This window comes from Poecile atricapillus, chromosome 17 (genome assembly GCF_030490865.1).
Source record: "Poecile atricapillus isolate bPoeAtr1 chromosome 17, bPoeAtr1.hap1, whole genome shotgun sequence".
Taxonomy (NCBI): Eukaryota; Metazoa; Chordata; class Aves; order Passeriformes; family Paridae; genus Poecile; species Poecile atricapillus.
The window spans coordinates 5449881-5466926 of record NC_081265.1 but is presented as its reverse complement, the minus strand read 5'-3'; the positions used below and the strand labels follow the sequence as shown (position 1 = coordinate 5466926).

At 40.2% G+C, this 17046-nt stretch overlaps 1 protein-coding gene across 2 annotated transcripts in view; it reads right to left on the bottom strand.

The window, feature by feature from the left end:
* Positions 1-17046, bottom strand: part of CA10 (carbonic anhydrase 10) — a 171507-nt gene that overhangs the window by 92061 nt on the left and 62400 nt on the right. For both annotated transcript variants that reach the window (XM_058852452.1, XM_058852451.1), the window contains one exon: positions 8115-8257. In XM_058852452.1, coding sequence (XP_058708435.1) covers positions 8115-8257 — 143 coding nt within the window. The remainder of the gene's footprint in view (positions 1-8114; positions 8258-17046) is intronic.

Here is a 17046-nt window from a genome sequence, read left to right as displayed (position 1 = left end):
AGATGGTATGTCCCAGAGGCAGGAAGAAAAGTTCAAGTTTTTCACTCCTCCAAGTAGTTTCTTGTTTTAGGAATTTCTTCAGTTCACTGCACATCCCTTTGCTCATGGTTAGTTATGCAGGGCACAGTGGGGCATTAAAAAAAGGACCAACATCACTGGACAAAGGATTTTAGATGTTGAAACATTATGTGATTTTACAGCTAAAGGGCTTTCAGGAAAGACAAGTCTAAGTGGAGGAGAGGATAAGAGCAAAATCCATTATTCAAAATAATACATAATCCTTTAAATGACATAATTGTAGAGCTCAGAACTAGCTGAGAAAAGATATTGTAAAATACCTCATTATTAACAGCATTATCAGACATATGGGAATGAAAGAGGTTTTAACCCTAAGAATGATGGAGATGCAAGTGAAACACTTCCTGATTTGTTTCTGGGTTCTGGCCTAGTACCTTTGTTGAGGATTAGGATTTTTTATTTTATTTCTTTCTCTCATGAAATTTTTGTCCTATCTGTTGCTAACACTCAATAACAACTGGTATTTAAGAGAGACAAAAGATACGGCCAAGGGGAAGGGGGAGGAGTGCAGCTGGCTGCACTATCATAGCAGAAGGCTCTTCTCTTGGGAAGGGCAGAGATGCTGCAGGTTTTTGGCTGGGAGGTGAGGGGCTGGGCTCAGCTGCCCTCACTCTCAGCACTGGAGAACGGTCAAGCTGTTGCTTACTGCAGGAAGAATTCACTGCTAAAGCCTAGCCTCGTACTGCTTCTTTCTTACTGTGGATGAGCCTTTGCTCATGAGAGCAGCTGTTGCACAGGGACCTTGCTGATGCCTGATCTGACTGGAAAAGACCCTCCTCATCTCGCTTGGGTGCCTCAGGGAAGAAACCTGGGACCCCAACCCTCTCCCTCTTTCTGGAGGGCATGTCTTCCCGGCTGTGTATGGTAACTGCAGTGGAGAGGACAGATGCAGTGGAGAGGCCCAGCTGCCACTACCCAGCCCTGCTGTTTTCTTCCACTGCCTTGGGCTTTTGTGCTACACTCCCACAAAACATCCACCCGACACCTGTGGCTTCTGCTGGGGCTGTGGAGTTTTCTGTTGTATTTCGCTTGCCACCCTGGGGGAGATGCCTATCTTTGCTGTCCCAGCTGCTGTCCCAAGGTTCCTGCTGCAGCCCATTTTTCACTGAGCAGTCTCCCTGCCATTACCAAGTGAAGGAGACACGACTGACCTCGCGCCACAGCGCCCCTGCAGGCGTGGGGGAATCACTGCACCCAACTGCCCGGCCGGGAGCCACCAGCACCCCTGCTGGCTGAGACCAGAACTACACCAACGGGGAAAGCACCTGCAGCTGAGGGAAAGCTGTCACTGGGCTTCTGCTTCTGTTTGGTGCTGCTGCTGCTGCTGTTTGTGTGCTTTGTTATCCATATCCATGTCCATATCCATACCCATATCCATATCCATATCCATATCCATATCCATATCCATACCCATATCCATATCCATATCCATATCCATATCCATATCCATATCCATATCCATATCCATACCCATATCCATACCCATATCCATATCCATATCCATATCCATATCCATACCCATATCCATACCCATATCCATATCCATATCCATATCCATATCCATATCCATATCCATACCCATATCCATATCCATTAATAAAGAGCTTTTCCCATATCATTGCCTGAAAGCCCCATGATTTTGGAGTTACAATAATTCAGAGGGAAGAGGGTCACATTTTCTATTCCAAGGGAGCTCTCCTCCTTCCTTGGTAGACACTTGTCTTTCAAACCAAGACAACCTTGTAGAGGTTTTCATTAGCACAGCCTTCAATGAGCAAATATATTTTAGAGTTTGTGAGGAAGATATTAATAGATGTGTTTCTTATTTTATATTTTGGCCTATTTTGTAGGGGATGAGGTGAAACCATCAGCAGTCCAGGCAGCCATACAGTCACTGAGAATGAAGGATTAGTCCTTTCATGAGGATATTATACCTTCACTTGCAGAGGTGAGCATTCATCATGAAAATGGTTTCAGACTTCTTCCTGCTAAATAATTTCTCCTCTTTCCTTGCCCTGTTCTGGAGAGTAGGAAAAGGAGGTGATGAGGCAGCTAGACACATATAAACATCTTGGCGATATTTGCAGTGCTAATTTAAGGGGAACTGAGCAAACCTTCAACTTCAAACAGCATTTAAAGAGCATGACATTTGGAAAAATACCAGTCCATACAAATACTCTGCTGTTTGGGCAGAGGTTTCTCTCAAGTCATGAAAAGGAATGCAGAGATGGCTACTGTGGCTGGCTGAGCTCCACAGCAGCTGTGCTGTGCCAGCTCAGATACCCTGTTTTCATAACTTAACTGATTCCTCTGCTGTTTCTCTGAGCTGGCTTTGGTACTTCTGAGCAGATTCCTTTGTGCCTCTTGGCCTGTGAGCCTTGACCGTAGAGCTGAGAAGGATTTTGGCTGTGCCCTTGCTCAGGGTAAGTCCCACAGTCCTCACAGTGTCCTTGCACTGCAGTTTGCAGAGGGTCTCACAAGGCTTTGTGCTGCTTTATCTCCCTGACTGACATTTATAACAACTGTAAGGAAACAGCAGATTATTAATGTGCAAATGCTGCAGGATCTTTGAAAGCAAGAAGGAAAACTCCTTAGGGTGAGAGACTCCTTAAGATTTTTATCCAGGCAATGTTACATTTTTATTAATTTATTAACTTCATTTTGCTTATGGTAATGAGTCCTCAGTGCTCCCTGAAAAGATATTGAAAATTATGCATTTCTGCTGGAGAAAACAACAGCCAAACACTGTTGTGGTGATGTCATCAGTGGCAATCTGCAGGATATGCAATTTCTTCCTTTAATATACATCTACCTGTGAAATTCCCTGTTTGTCACTTAACTCCTTAACTCCCGTCTTCACAGACACTGCTTTTAGTAAGTGCCTATGATTAAATATACTGCAAATAATTCACTATAATAGTAACAAACTGTTTAGGGAAGAGTTTCCCTATTCCTACACTAACTCCATTATCTCCTGTCCAGGTTCATCCAGCTTTGACAAAGAAGAAATCTCAGTATTCCTCCTCTGCTGCAGAATCATCTACTGGTGGTTTCCCTACGTCTGCTGGATGACATGCAGGTTAAATGTTCCCACTCCACCATCCTCTAGATCCCAGTAAGAAAAGGAACTGCTGATCCACAGATTTTATTTTTGATTATTAAATACAGTTCATTGATGACATTTTTTCCCCTTAAAGCTCCCTTCTAGCATCTAATCCCCAAATATGTAGTTTAATTCTTCTGTCTATAAGCAAACTGTGCCTCCTTCAGTTTTCAACCATCACAGATTAACACTTCAGGGATGAGAAACAATGAACTTGCACTTCTCTCCAGCATCAAACACTACTCAGAACTGGGAATGGCAGCAGTGTCATCTATCTCACAGCAGAATTGACATGTGTCTGTCACACAATACCCACTCCAGCTGCAAGGCAGATATCCCTGCTGAATATCTGCTCATTTCTTGATTTAACCATTTTGGATGAAAGTGAGGAAAAAAAAAAAGAGCCTTTTCCCTCACTTCCTTAATGGCTACATCAGCTTTGTCAGGAGCTGAGGCCCTGACAGCTCCCACCTCACAGCTGCCACCAGCGATATCTGTGCCTGCTGCTTGCAGAGCTCTTTGGAAAGCTGGATCAGCACCTTGCTGCCACAAACAGCCTCAGCCAAAGTGTGGCACCTGTCCAAATGGGCAGCAGATACCTTACACACATTATTAAGTCCCCACTCATGTCTTAATCCACACTTAGAGAATTCCAGAGTAATTTCAGACATAGGGGATGGCAGCCACTACAGCAATGTAGCTACTTAAAGTGCTGAATGTCACCATCCTGAAAGATGGACTGACCATAACAGGTTAATAACATTTGCCTTCTGAGAAGAAAAAGAAATATGATACACAGAAATTGCAGCCTTTTGCCATTAAACTGCAAACACAAACTTGTAAATGCTGAGGTCAGGATTTACCAGGAGAAGAGGGATGTGGGTTCTTATTAATTCTGTTTGGCATGGAAAGGTTTTTGCCTCATGAACTGGTAGCAGCTGAACAACAACCCTGAACATGCCTGCACCTTCCCCAGATATCCTGACCTTGACAATATGATTCAAATTCTGTGTACAAAATGACATGGAACATCCCCATCCATTAGAATGGGCTCTCAGTTAATGACATTTCACTGATAATGTGTAAAAAATATGCACTTTAAATAACATATCATTATATATTACTACATTTTAATATGTCATACATTTATTAATGTTTGTAACAAGGAAAAAAGAGCAAATAATCATTGTTCTGAGTCCAGGAAATGCATTTTAACAGTGCTAAAATACAAGATTATATTGCATTTAAAGCATATGGTGTGAGGACACTTGCACACTTTTACTGTAACAAGTAGGATCAGTGTGGGAGAAAAAAAATCTTCAGCCTTTTTCATACCAGTGACTATAACCCCAAGTAGAGAATCATGTACACAGACAAGATATATGTTACTTCTACTTCTGCAAGGCTTGAAATAAATATCCAGGTTTATAAATAGACCTAAGTGCAGGATGAAATAAATCCAAAGAAGATACTATCAATGCAGTGCACAGGGTCTACCAGAAAATAGGAAAGGGGCATTAAGAATAATGTGGGCAAATTTGAAAATTCCTTTGAATATATCAAACTCTAGCTAGAGGCCAGCTGCTGCTCCAATTTTTTTTCCCTGTCTTATCATTAGGGACTGAAAACTGGAAAGTAGCTTATTGAAATAAAGATGAGGAAGGAGAAAGGATGGGCAGGACCTTTGGCTGGGATCTGTTAGCCCAACTTCAATAACATCTTTAACCTTCTAATGGATCTGCTGCCCAATGTCCAGAAAAGCAGATCCTGCTGATGTTTCTGATCCCATCCACTGAGTGCATTTCCAGGGACAGCACACCCACCTTTGCAAGGACACCATGGGCTGCTCTGAATCACTGCACAAGTGCAGATGAGAGACTGTAACACGCGATTTGAAAAATCCTCCTGCCAAACTGAGATCATATCCCAAGCTCAACACCAAGGTACAGTGCTGTTTGTGGAGTAAATCACTCTCCAGGTCTAGGACCTCCCAGGAAACTTCCCATGGCAGACAAGTGAGCTTGCTTTATGGCACCACACAAGATTAAATGTCAAGCAGAGTAATTATACTGGAGCAAAAAAAAAAACCAACCCTCTACGCTATGAAGAAGCTGCAGAAGTATATTCCTGTGCCTGTTCAGGACTCATTTCATGGGTGATCTGTGTCAGGGACAACCAGAAACTGAGAACACACCAAGATCCACCTGAGACCTCACAAATTCCAAACTGATGCAATCTCATGGACAACTGAAGCAATAAGGAAAGAGAGATCTCAGTATAGAGTAAGATGTAGACCCTGAACTTGTTTTTCCCTATGCACGATCTACTAACAGCAAAGTCTGCAGGTACATCTGAAAAAAAACTCAGCATTTTTTTCCTGTTCTAAATTCCATGATAGGGTGAATAAACAAGTTCCTTTAACCTGCTGGTTCCACTGCAAGTTCACTCACTAAGACATCCCAGAACATGCAGAACTGTAGAAGCATTAGAAATGGTAAACAATTATTTAAGCAGCAATACTACGTTTCAGTTTTTATTCATTAAAGTTTTTGATGTTTGCATCAGGCTTTTGACTTTCCAAAGCTATTCTACATCAAAAATCATTAAGACCTCTAAAAATTTATCACAAGTCAGTTTACAGAGGACATTGATGTCTTATTGCTATCCATTCCTCCTGGACCATTTCTAACAATTCATTTTTTATATTCCTGCAGTGCTGAAATATGGTTCATACCAGTATCTATCCTTTTAGTAATCACCAAAGCAAAACCTGGCAGTTGTCATATATTGCACTCTTGAGAAAAATGCTAGTAATACTCTGAATTGATTGAACAGCATGGAATCAGAACTAACTGGCAGAGAAACCATTAAACTGATTTCAATCCATAAATCTCTTTTCTCCTACCCTGTTTTAGTTTAGAAGCTGCTGAATGTAGCCATTATCTTGTGATGCATTGAATGAACCAATTATTTATATGGATATTAATTTAAATAATACGTGATTGCATTCATGAATGCCCCATATGAGCAGGCAGATGTGTGGATCTTGGTGAGTAACTTCCATTTATGCATAGTGAGCTATAGAATAACAGTCCTTGGCCAGCAGACATCAATGCCTTTTATTTCCCCAGAGGTCAACATCAGGTATAATGTCCTTGCTTGCCTTAAAAATAAAGTGGTTTTAAACAGAACTTTACCTGCTTTAGGCAACAATTTCAATCCTTGAGTGTGACCTAAAATGACTCATAGGACATAAGGTCACTGATGTGACAAGGTTTAATTACTTGGCAGGGATACACTTGATGTCTAAAGCAAATGCTGCTGCTCAACATGTTTTTAGGAGAAAAAAGAAAAAAACAAGTATGTCCAATATCTGTACTTGAGTCTTAAAGAATTCTAGAAACAGGGCCTTGAAATGAAGTCCACAGAGAACCAGGAGACCAAAGACAGATGGGCTACAGAAAGGCAAAGGACAAAATTTGGGGGACCAAAGGCAGAGCTCTTGCAGAGGTGAACTGAGGAAGGTATCCCAGCAAAGGACCAGGTCACTAGGAAGTGGGGTGGTCTGTTCATCCACCACAATCATCCATGACAGGCTGGATGATGCTGGATGCTTTGGAGATTGAAACCCAAGGTGCTTCCTGCCTAAATTTAAGATATTCTGTTGTGCTGATTGCTTTGGTGCTTAAGGGAAAAAGAGCAGAGAAAGTAAAAGGGTTCTGTTCTTTGTGACATGGAGGAGTGTGATTTGCAAATTAATAAGGGTTGGCATTGTTTATCAGAAAGGGCTGTTTATCTGAAATGGGCTGCTTTCTAAATTCATTAAAATGGATAACCAAGAGACCAAGCTGGGCCTGAGAGAGAACTGGATGGGACCTGTGGAGTTTCCTCAAAAGTAGCATTTCTTCTTCTGCATGTAAACTCATTAAGTATCTTGTGCTGAGATTCTGGATCTTGAAATCCAATTATCTGTATCAATGACACTCAAGACTTCAGGACCTGCAAAGTCACTTTCTCAGGAAATGAAGAATCCCATATACAGAATAAGAGCACAGCTCAGAATAACATCTGATGACGCTTGAATTGTGTGAACTGATACTGCCCTGAAATCCTTGGGCAGCACAAAAGTTTTTTTTTTGTTTGTTTTTTTTTTTTTTTTTTGTTTTTTTTTTTTTGTTTTTGTTTTGTTTTGTTTTTGTTTTTTTTTAATCAAAACTAAAAACCCTCATACTTTTCCATTTAAAAAGCAAAACGTAAATATTACCCTGAAATTCAGGCCAGAGTTGGAAGCATTACTGTCCTCCAGTTATAACAACACCACCATTTCAGCATTTCTGCAATGAAGCCCACATCAGCCCACATTCCAATGTATGTACACATGAGCCACCAGAACTTCCATGGGAAGTACAGAACAAATTCCTAGAATGTCACGCTGTTTCCAGTGGACATCTCATTTGTCATGACAAGGGAAGATAAATCATTTTGAAATAACCTTTTGTTGGAGTCTCTGCTTGCTCTGATATTGTAATTCACGCTGCCTTTTCACTTGCATTGATCTGTAACACAGGTTGGGTAAGAGACAACTGCCTTCATGGAACAAGCAATAAATACTTTAAAATACCCTTTTAGGCACCCCAACATAAGAAAAGCAACACAAAACCATTATAAATGAACGAATATTGCCAAGACTGCGAAAAGGTTCAAGATATTTTATGTATAAAGTAATTTCAGAATTGAAATATCAATCCTTCAGATGGATAAACAGAATTGATTAATTCAGTCATTTGAGGAGTATCTTTAAAACACTCTACATTGTAATTCTGCCTTGGAGCAGATAAAAGTAAATGCTTTAGAAAAATAAAATATAACAAATGTTTTTTTAAATCTACTAACTCCATTTATTTTATACACCAGAACAGGAGAGACCACCTACCTTTCTTCCCCCTGTGTTTAGGCGAAGAGGAGTTAGGAAGGGATCAAAAATCATATGGCTGGTTTCAATATTGACAGGTGACTGTCTTTTCCCAACAGAGCAAAGATTCCAAGCTGAGTTCACCAAACCCCAAAAGGAGGGCACTGCGAAATATAAGAAAGTGCAAGTTTAAGGGAAGTCTGGAAAGACTGGGGCAGTACATGCCAGGCAGATGGCCAGGTAATTAAACTTGTCAGATTGTCTGCACACACACTTTGAAACTGAAAACAGACAAATTCATCTTGCATTTGAAATTTAAAACTTCACACAACAAGACCAAAACATATGGTTTCATGTAATTTTGCATCAGGAAAGGTGGGTTACTTCTTTTCCTCTTAGATATAATCCCGGGTTCAATAATAAAAAGCTCCTTTGCTATTACAGAATATTTACAAAAATAAAATTTAGGTTGAGAGAGCCTGGTTTCTCTTGATTAATTCCCCCGTTGTGTTACTGGTGTTATTTTAAAAAATGAATTAATGAAACTGTAGAGCTATAGAATCAAAGGGGGAAATATTACCTGGGGAATTTGTTGCTTCAATGGTTTCTAGTATTACTTAAAAAAACTCCAACATTCTGGTCAGAAATATTCCTGGAACTGGTAAAAAACAAGTCTTTAGCAAGTTTTTAAATAAATAAAAAACCTAGACAATGTCCAATAAAACAGCAAACCAAACATGTCAGCCCATTATCTTCAAGTTGATAGCAAAACTATTTATGATGCAACTGGGATTGACCCAGAAAAGCTGCACTGGAGAAGGGCTGCTAGGAGGGGTTATTTTATAATGTTATTCCTGCTTCTGACAGGAAACCCTGCATTCTGTGCCATGCCTGTCACAACAGCCTGCAACTTGAGCAGAGGGAGCTGCAGAGTTGTGGCATTGCCCAGCAAAGGTCACAGCTGTCATCAGACATGTGAGTGTGAGCTGAAATCTTTGATTCCTCTCTAAACACCCCAAATTAAAGCTCCAGGAACTCTCCAGTCCTGTTGCTATTTCTATTCACACAATGAGAAAAGTTCCTCACTGATCAGAGTGATTTGGCCCGTGCTTCAGCCCAAAATTAACTGACTGATTTAGGATTACACACCTAAGCTGACTAGAGGATGGGGATATGAAGCAATATTAATGTCTGATTACATTTAATTAAAGTAATTAGTGCTGCTTCTTAGATGCCCAAAGTGATCTAAAAGTATTCAGAATTGTAATAGAAAAAATCTAGGAAGGTTCATGTAGGAAGTCAAGGCTTAAATTAAATACAGTTACTGTATTAACTGTTTAGTCTGAAGAAATCAGATGTACTAATGTAAGAAAACATTTAAAATTATTCATTATTTTTTATTCCAACTTAACTAGCAGACAAGGTTCTACTTGGGCTTAAGTCATTAATGAAACAGTATCTCCTTTCCCACACTTATGTTGTATTTCCATAAAAATTACTCATGTGTGAAATATGCTGCTTTTTCGTGTGTGGACCTCTGAAGCATTTTAGTCAGCTCCAGTACTATACAGGAGCTACTGTGACTCTCTAGTTTGCATGCAGGCCAAATATCAGCTCAAAATATCACTTAACAAGGTGCTGCAGCTCATGGTTATTGTACCCAAAGCCTGAATATATTGTGTCATCTCTGCTTCCTCTATAAATCCCCCCAAACTTGCACTTCTTGGGAGCTGAGTTGTTGCAAACATATTACACAGACATCAGATCATAAGTTTGTGTCTGATCAATGCCTTCAACCTTCTCCTAACAGAAAATTCAGAGTTTATATCCTCTGTGTGCTGGCACACTATGGACAACAGATTTTTGTGTGTGTGTGTTATATAGTGAGGTGGATTACTTATATTTTATACCTGTGCAGGAATCTCTGACATCTTTATTTAGTTTGTATCTTACTGCAGCTGCTCTCTTTTCAATTTACTGGGAACAATTTATATTGAGATAGATGAAGATGCTTGAGCATCAGCATGCCACAAAAGGATGAGGAATTCTTATGGCTTTTACCAAACTCATGCATAACAGCAGTGAAATAAAAGCAGCTAGAACAGTAAAGCAAGGATTGAGAGCTATTCTGGTAATGAATACCACGGATTTGCTGAAATAAATACGAGCCTCCCCTCTCCAGAGGAAAGCAAAGAAGGAATGGTGTCCCAGAAGGATCTTCTTCCATAGGGACAGCAAATTTGCAGACAGGCAGAATGGTATTGCCTGCAGGGAACAGTTTGCATTTGTGCTGAGAGAAGCCAACAGTTTTCTAGGATGGGAATAGGGGTGTAGTGTGTAGGATATCTGAATTGCCTGACTGTAATAAAAAGTCATGCTGGATCAAAGGTCTGGGTCTTGGAAGGGCTGTGGACAGGTATCCAGTGTGAAATGACTGGCTCTGAGCAAGGCAAGGACCCTGCTTTAGCAGCAACTATAGAAGTAGCATTTTTTGCATCCAAAAAATGTGTAGATTTGGTGCTTGGGGCCATGGTTTAGTTGTGGACCTGGAGTATTGGTTTTAGGGTTGGACTTTACGACCTCAGAGGTCTTTTCCAACCTTAGTGATTTGATGATTGCATGATAGGTATCCCACTACACTCAATTCAGATCTCTGTAGGAATGAAAAACCTTGTGTAGTTGATTTTTGTGTAACAGAATGAAGAACTAGATAGAAATTAAGAACCTTATTTAAATGGCCACCAGAATGAAGGTGTTCTGGGTTTTTCTGTGCCTTTGTTTAAACAGGAGAAAGAAGCCAGAAAACTTCAAATACAGGAAATAAATAGGGTGGCTGGAAGTATGGGAGCATTTCCAAAAAATGCTGTCCAAATAAGAAAAATGGAAAAGGTGATAAACTCTGGCAAGTTAAATATAAAACTAAAATAAGACATGCCAGAAGAAGATATTAAAGAACAATTCTCTGAAGTCTTAAAAGCCACCAATAACTTCTTTAAGAGGATAAGAAGCAAGAACACTGGCTGAGTGTGTAGGACCAGCTGGTGATCAAGTTGTAAGAGCAGCACAGGCAACATTATGTGGCAGTAAAGCTGTATGAGTTCTTTTCCTTACTGCTCACAAAAAGGTGCCAAGGGATGTTCCTACATGGAGCTTCTTTATGGGGAATGAATCTGAGAAACTGTCCCAGAATCAAGCATTAGAAAAGTGACTTTTAGTATAAACTAAATAGATAAAATGAACAAATTCGTTCAGGTCAGACAGAACTCTGGGATGAATACCACAGTGATGTGAAATGCCAAAATCCTTCCTTAAAATCTGCACCAGGCTTGGAGAGACAAAAAGTGGCAAATGTGATCCAGTTTTTATGGTGTTTATTTTTATAGATGCTTGTTTTTCCCAAGGTATCTGCTACTGATCCCTGTCAATGACACGAGGTGGAGTACATGCAAGACAGTCAGGTTGTTTCTGTTTTATTGCATCAAGCCTGTAAATTCCTCTTTGAGGTTTGCTCAACTTGCAAGAGCACAGATTCTCTGAATTTAAGTTTCTCCAGGGTTCATGAATTTAAATGAAAGGTGTCAACTTATCCATGCAGCACAACTTTGTTTGTATTTTTAAGTCTTAGCACTGGCCCTGGCAATGGCATAAAACACCAACAGATTGTTATTTGTGCAGCGATTATTCTTGCCCTGTGTAATTACTGGTCCCTCAGATAAAATCTCAGCTACTTTATTGAGTCTGGGAATTGGAACCACAGAGAGAATCAGTAATCTATGTACATCAATAAAGCAGTCCATTAATTATTTCCACCTACTCAGCTTGAAGAAAATTATCATACTAATGCCTCTGTATAACCACATGACCTGCTCTGCCTCTACATAAAAGCCAAAGGTAAAGTCATAAAGGCTTTGAGAGATAAATCAGGGATACCAAAGAAATGACAGAGTATAGAATGGCATTCATCTCAGTAATTGGTCACAGAAATCTCCAGACTGCAGTAATATTAGACAGTATCACAATAGCTTCAAATTTGAGAACTGAAAGTATTCTGATTTCTTTTTAAGCAACAAAGCATTGACAGCTGAAATATATCCTTCAGAGTAAGACAGCATTGCCATTATTCAAGGGATAGTAAAAAAATTAAGAATATTCATCAATAAACCTTGAAACATGTAAAAAATTAAAATTTTGAAGATCTCCAGCAGCATCATATTACCTACTGCTAATTCCATACTCATAATTCCATACTGGTCTGTTCAAATGTCATCTTCCCTCTGTATGAAGGATTCTTAATGACAGGGAAAGTTCAACCACTGCACTCGTTAAATGAGAGATAACAGAAAACAGGAAGTGGAAAATGAGGATTTAAGATTCTGGAAAGACTTTGTCTTTTAAAAAGCGGCAATTTTCTGCTATGCCTTTAATAAAGACATCATGCAATACCCTCTCCAATTTACCTTTCAAATTATAGCTGCTTACTTATGCCTAATTAAACATTTTCTTAAATTAAGAGTATTACCTGGGAAAAAAAGTATTTAGCAATCAAAATTAGTGACCTGTGGCCCTGCAAAGCTTTTGCTTATTTTTATCTACACATTTGGGATAAAAGTGTAGAACACAGTACCACTCCTTTCATTACAGTGATTAAACTAGACTAATTCATTTCTATAAATTATGCTAATCTTGGGGTAAAGAGTAGTTATACAACAGTATGTAATTACATTTTTCTCTGCCACCCTGTGGTGAGTTCACACATACTAAAGCTATACAATCAAACACTAATGCTTCTGCAAAATATAAGTCAACTGCTTATAAAGGTGTTTACAGTTGCTTTTCATATTGACTTTTCTCTTTTTATTATTCATATGGCAGGAGTAGGAAGCGGTACCTATAGGGAGAGGTTCAAAACGAACCAGGTAGCAATCTTCTAGGGTCAGGGTTACTGAAGTTCTGAAAAGAGAATGTGTTTCTCTCTCATTCTAGTAGAAAAGATACTACAGTTTTGGGGGAAATGGGTTATTCCAAGTAGTGTGAGTGAAGGTGAAACAACTAGGAAAAAAAAAAAAAGAAATTAAAACAGATTAAAGAACAGTTTAGTTTAAAGGTTAAAAAGCAACTGAGATGTTTAGTGGAGCTGGCACAGATTGCTCATTAAAGGGTCAGTCTTGGGAAGGGAAATCCTTCTTGGCAAATGAAGAAATTAAGAATCCTTAAAAATGAGAAAGGGGATGTGAGGAAGGCAGCATCCTCTCCCTCTTTTCCATCCCCAGTCCCTGTGGGCTGAGTCTGTGCCCTGCCTGCCTCTGAGTGGGACATTGGGCTCCCTCCTGTGCCCAGGCTGTGGGAATGCTGCCCACAATGAGCTGCCATCAATTACTGCCACTCAGCTGGTCATTTCTAACCAGATCTGGTCAGTGCCTCAGCCATCAATCACTGACAGGGTCCAGCAGATTTCCCTTGAACCAAGCACTATCACAACTGAGAACATTTGCCTGGCACTCACTGGGGGATGGAAAAGGGGGAGAGTTTGGCCTGAGGTTGAAGCATAGACTGAAAGCAAAAAAGATGAAATGCAAAAAAAAAATCTGTGATGGTAGTTCTAGACTTGAAATGGGATTCTGCATTAAAATGCAGGAAACCCAGATTTTGAGCGATTCTGTGATCTCTAATCTTTCCTCTTCATGTTCCTCATCTTTGGGTTTTTTTGTGGCTCATGCTGTAGAACTGGGGATGATGGCTGTGCTGTTAAAATGAGTGACTGTTCTAAGACAGGATGAGTGAGATGTAAGACTTTAAAGAAGATCTGGAGCAAAGGTGAAGAAAGCCTCAAACAGATGAAATTGAATGGAAAAAGTTGTTCACAGAAAAGTAATTTGGAACGTATTGTTTTAAGGGAAAAGACTGCCTATCCAGCAGATACCTTGAGCTCTATTCTGTAGATTCAGCTTTATTTTAATGTCTTTGGGATACTATCGATCCTTCTGCTGAAAAATATAAATTAAAGTAGGAACATAAAAAAATAACAAAAGACAGTATACTTATTCTATCAAAAGTGCTTTTTCTGGGTATCCCATTGCCTCACAGTATACTGTTACTAAAATAAATGTAACTCTCAGGTATTAAGTTGGAATTTAACTATTTATTGCCAAATTCAGTGCATGCCTGCTGACGCATCCTTTATTAGGATGAGTTTACTGAGTATGTCACTCTGGAACTGCAGAGCATTAGGGGATTCTGGAGAAGGCAGGTGTGAGGGTCAGATTAAGCAGTCTCATTCTTGTGGATGCTAAATGCAAAAATCAAGCAGGGAACAGAGCCTGTGTGAAACTAAGTCACACAGGCTTCTCATTCTGGCCTGAGAAAGCACAAGAGAGAATCCAAACCGTCCTTGGTGAAGGACAACAATCTCAGCAGGTGTTGTTCAGGATCCTTGTTGTTTACTTGTAAGAAACAGTCAGGGGGTGGTGTTCCACTTAACCCATGATGGTGATGTGTAAGTTTAATGACCAATGAGAGTTTTACCTGTAAGACCTTCTCGAACCTGTCTATAAATGAAGATCAAGGATAATAAACTTTGCTTTCCTGGACAATGCAGCTAAGGGAGTCAGTGTCGTGCTTCTTGCCATTCCTAATATAGTGTGACACATTCTCCAAGGCATTTTTTGTGTGTGATAGCAACTCCTCGAGAATTACTTGTAGGTCTGCACTATTTTGGCTTACCACAAGACTCCTGCAGTTATTGAAAGCCAGGGAGGCAGAAATGTCCAGCCTCTGCTGACTTTTAAAGACTTGTGAGAAGCCAGCACAGAGTTCAGCACTGAGTGCTGCAGTTTTTATCTGTAATGACAGTTCAAGACAGGAACAGTGATGTTCTCTGCTCTGGGGTTTTCTGGAGCAATCAGGTTTTTCTGACCCCATCCCACAGGGCTCTGGCTCTGCCTGGGGATGCTGCTTCTGCAGTGAGATTACTGAAACTCTGTAACTTTGATTATTCTTGGAAAGGCCAGAAGTGAGCACAGCTGACTTGATGCACTTACTCACAGGCTGGAAAAAAATGTCTGGGCAATCCTGATCTCTTAGAAGTCTGACCTGGTGCTGCCAAGCCACAACTCTAAATGGAGCCATTACTGCAAAATATTTTGGAATGGAAAGAAACCTTGGCTTCCCCTAAGCGGTCACATCAAACTATCCAGTAATTGCTGGGCAGTGATTGATCTTTCACTGAATGATCCATTTTCCTTTGTGTGGTGAAGACTCTGAAAGTCTGATATTTCTTTTGAGGCAGAATCCAGTCCCTGCTTCCCTGACAACCTGTTGTACACACAGCATGAGGCACCCAGCCCCTGAGGACAGGCTGCTGATCACAGCAGCCAGCTTAATCCTTATCTAGGAAAACTTCCACCTTCATGGAGAACCCAGATCTCTTGTACTGAGAGGAAAGAAACTACACTGCTGCAGAGCTATCTGTAAATCCCCTGCAACCTAGAGAAAAAATTCAACTATTCACCTTCACCAAATAGCTAAAATGTGACACATAGATGGGAAGACATCTCACACTACATGTAAACCTACTCTTTAAGTTCCAGATTGTCACTGTTAGAGCAGACGTGACACAAGGCAGATCCACAAGAAACTTTGTCCAAGACATTATTGTGCCCATACATAGTGTTTTTATACCCTTCTGACCCCACAGTGCACCCCATTTCATTGGCCATCACCACACCACCCATCAAGTCCATTGGTGGAAGCACTGTTTTGAGACTGTACCCCCAAAAATCCAATATACAGATAAATGTTGTTTTTCCTTTTTGCAGCACAAATGTTCTTTGTTTTCCTCTCCCTTTATCTTCTTTTTCTTCTTCTCACAAACGCACAGGAATCCTGCTGGCTGCTTCTTTTCTGTTAACTCTTTCATCTGACCCTCAGCCCACCATGGGCCCTCTGCACATCAAACCTGCTTCTGCTTGTTAGAGCTATTCAGGTGGGTCTGTCCGTGGCCCTCTTGGCTTTTCTAGAAATGCAAGGCAAATACTACATGCTTACTCACGTTTTACATGCTACTTCAGTAAGCTTTCTCCTTTTAATCCTTTATGAACTTGCCAACATTACAAAATCCTCTACCATTGGATTAATTTCCATTTGTGATGCTCAAGTATACTGCCGGTTTTTTATTGACAAAGTCACATTTCAAACCTTTAGGTCCCTTAATGCCTTCAGTTTTGAATTGTGCTATGAATCTGAACTTCCAAACAAACTTGCTGATCTTGCTGAGGCTACTTTTGGACAGAGATATAGCAAAAACTTAGTTCTGCTGTCACTGAAGAAACATTCTGAAAATACATTTGTTTTCACAAGGCTGTGAAGATTCTAAAATACTCACCTAAATGGGTATTAAATTATAGTAGCAAGTGTGTTTTCATTTACTTTGAAATTTCTGTCTTGGCACACAAGGAACACAAAGGAATGTCCTGTAGCTCTCCCACTGGACAGGAGAAATGGGAAGGTTCTCAAGCTGGTTTTGTCTGAAAACAAACCAACTAAACCCTTCCAAAATCCTTCCAACCCCTAAAAAGCTAGAATGGGGGCAGAGAAGGAAGCAAATGAATACTCTAGATGTTGTTTGGGAGTGGAGAAAGGGAGGAGAGGTCTGGATGTGATGGGACAGTGCACACAGAGCAGTGTGAGGTGAGGAGGGCGTGACTGACCCACTGCCATTCCACACCCTTTTGAAAAATTATCAGCTACAAATTTCAGCAGCAAGATTCAGACTGCAGAGCTGAAATTCATGCTGAATTTAGCACAGATGACAGATTTTGATCTGTACTCTCACATCTTTTTTCTGTTTAAATTTAAAACTCACTCTGCAAAAACCAGGTAAAATTCTACATGTCTCTCTCTACCTTTAGTTCTATTACAAGGACTAGATCTTGAGTGCCAACAAATTGTAGTAGGT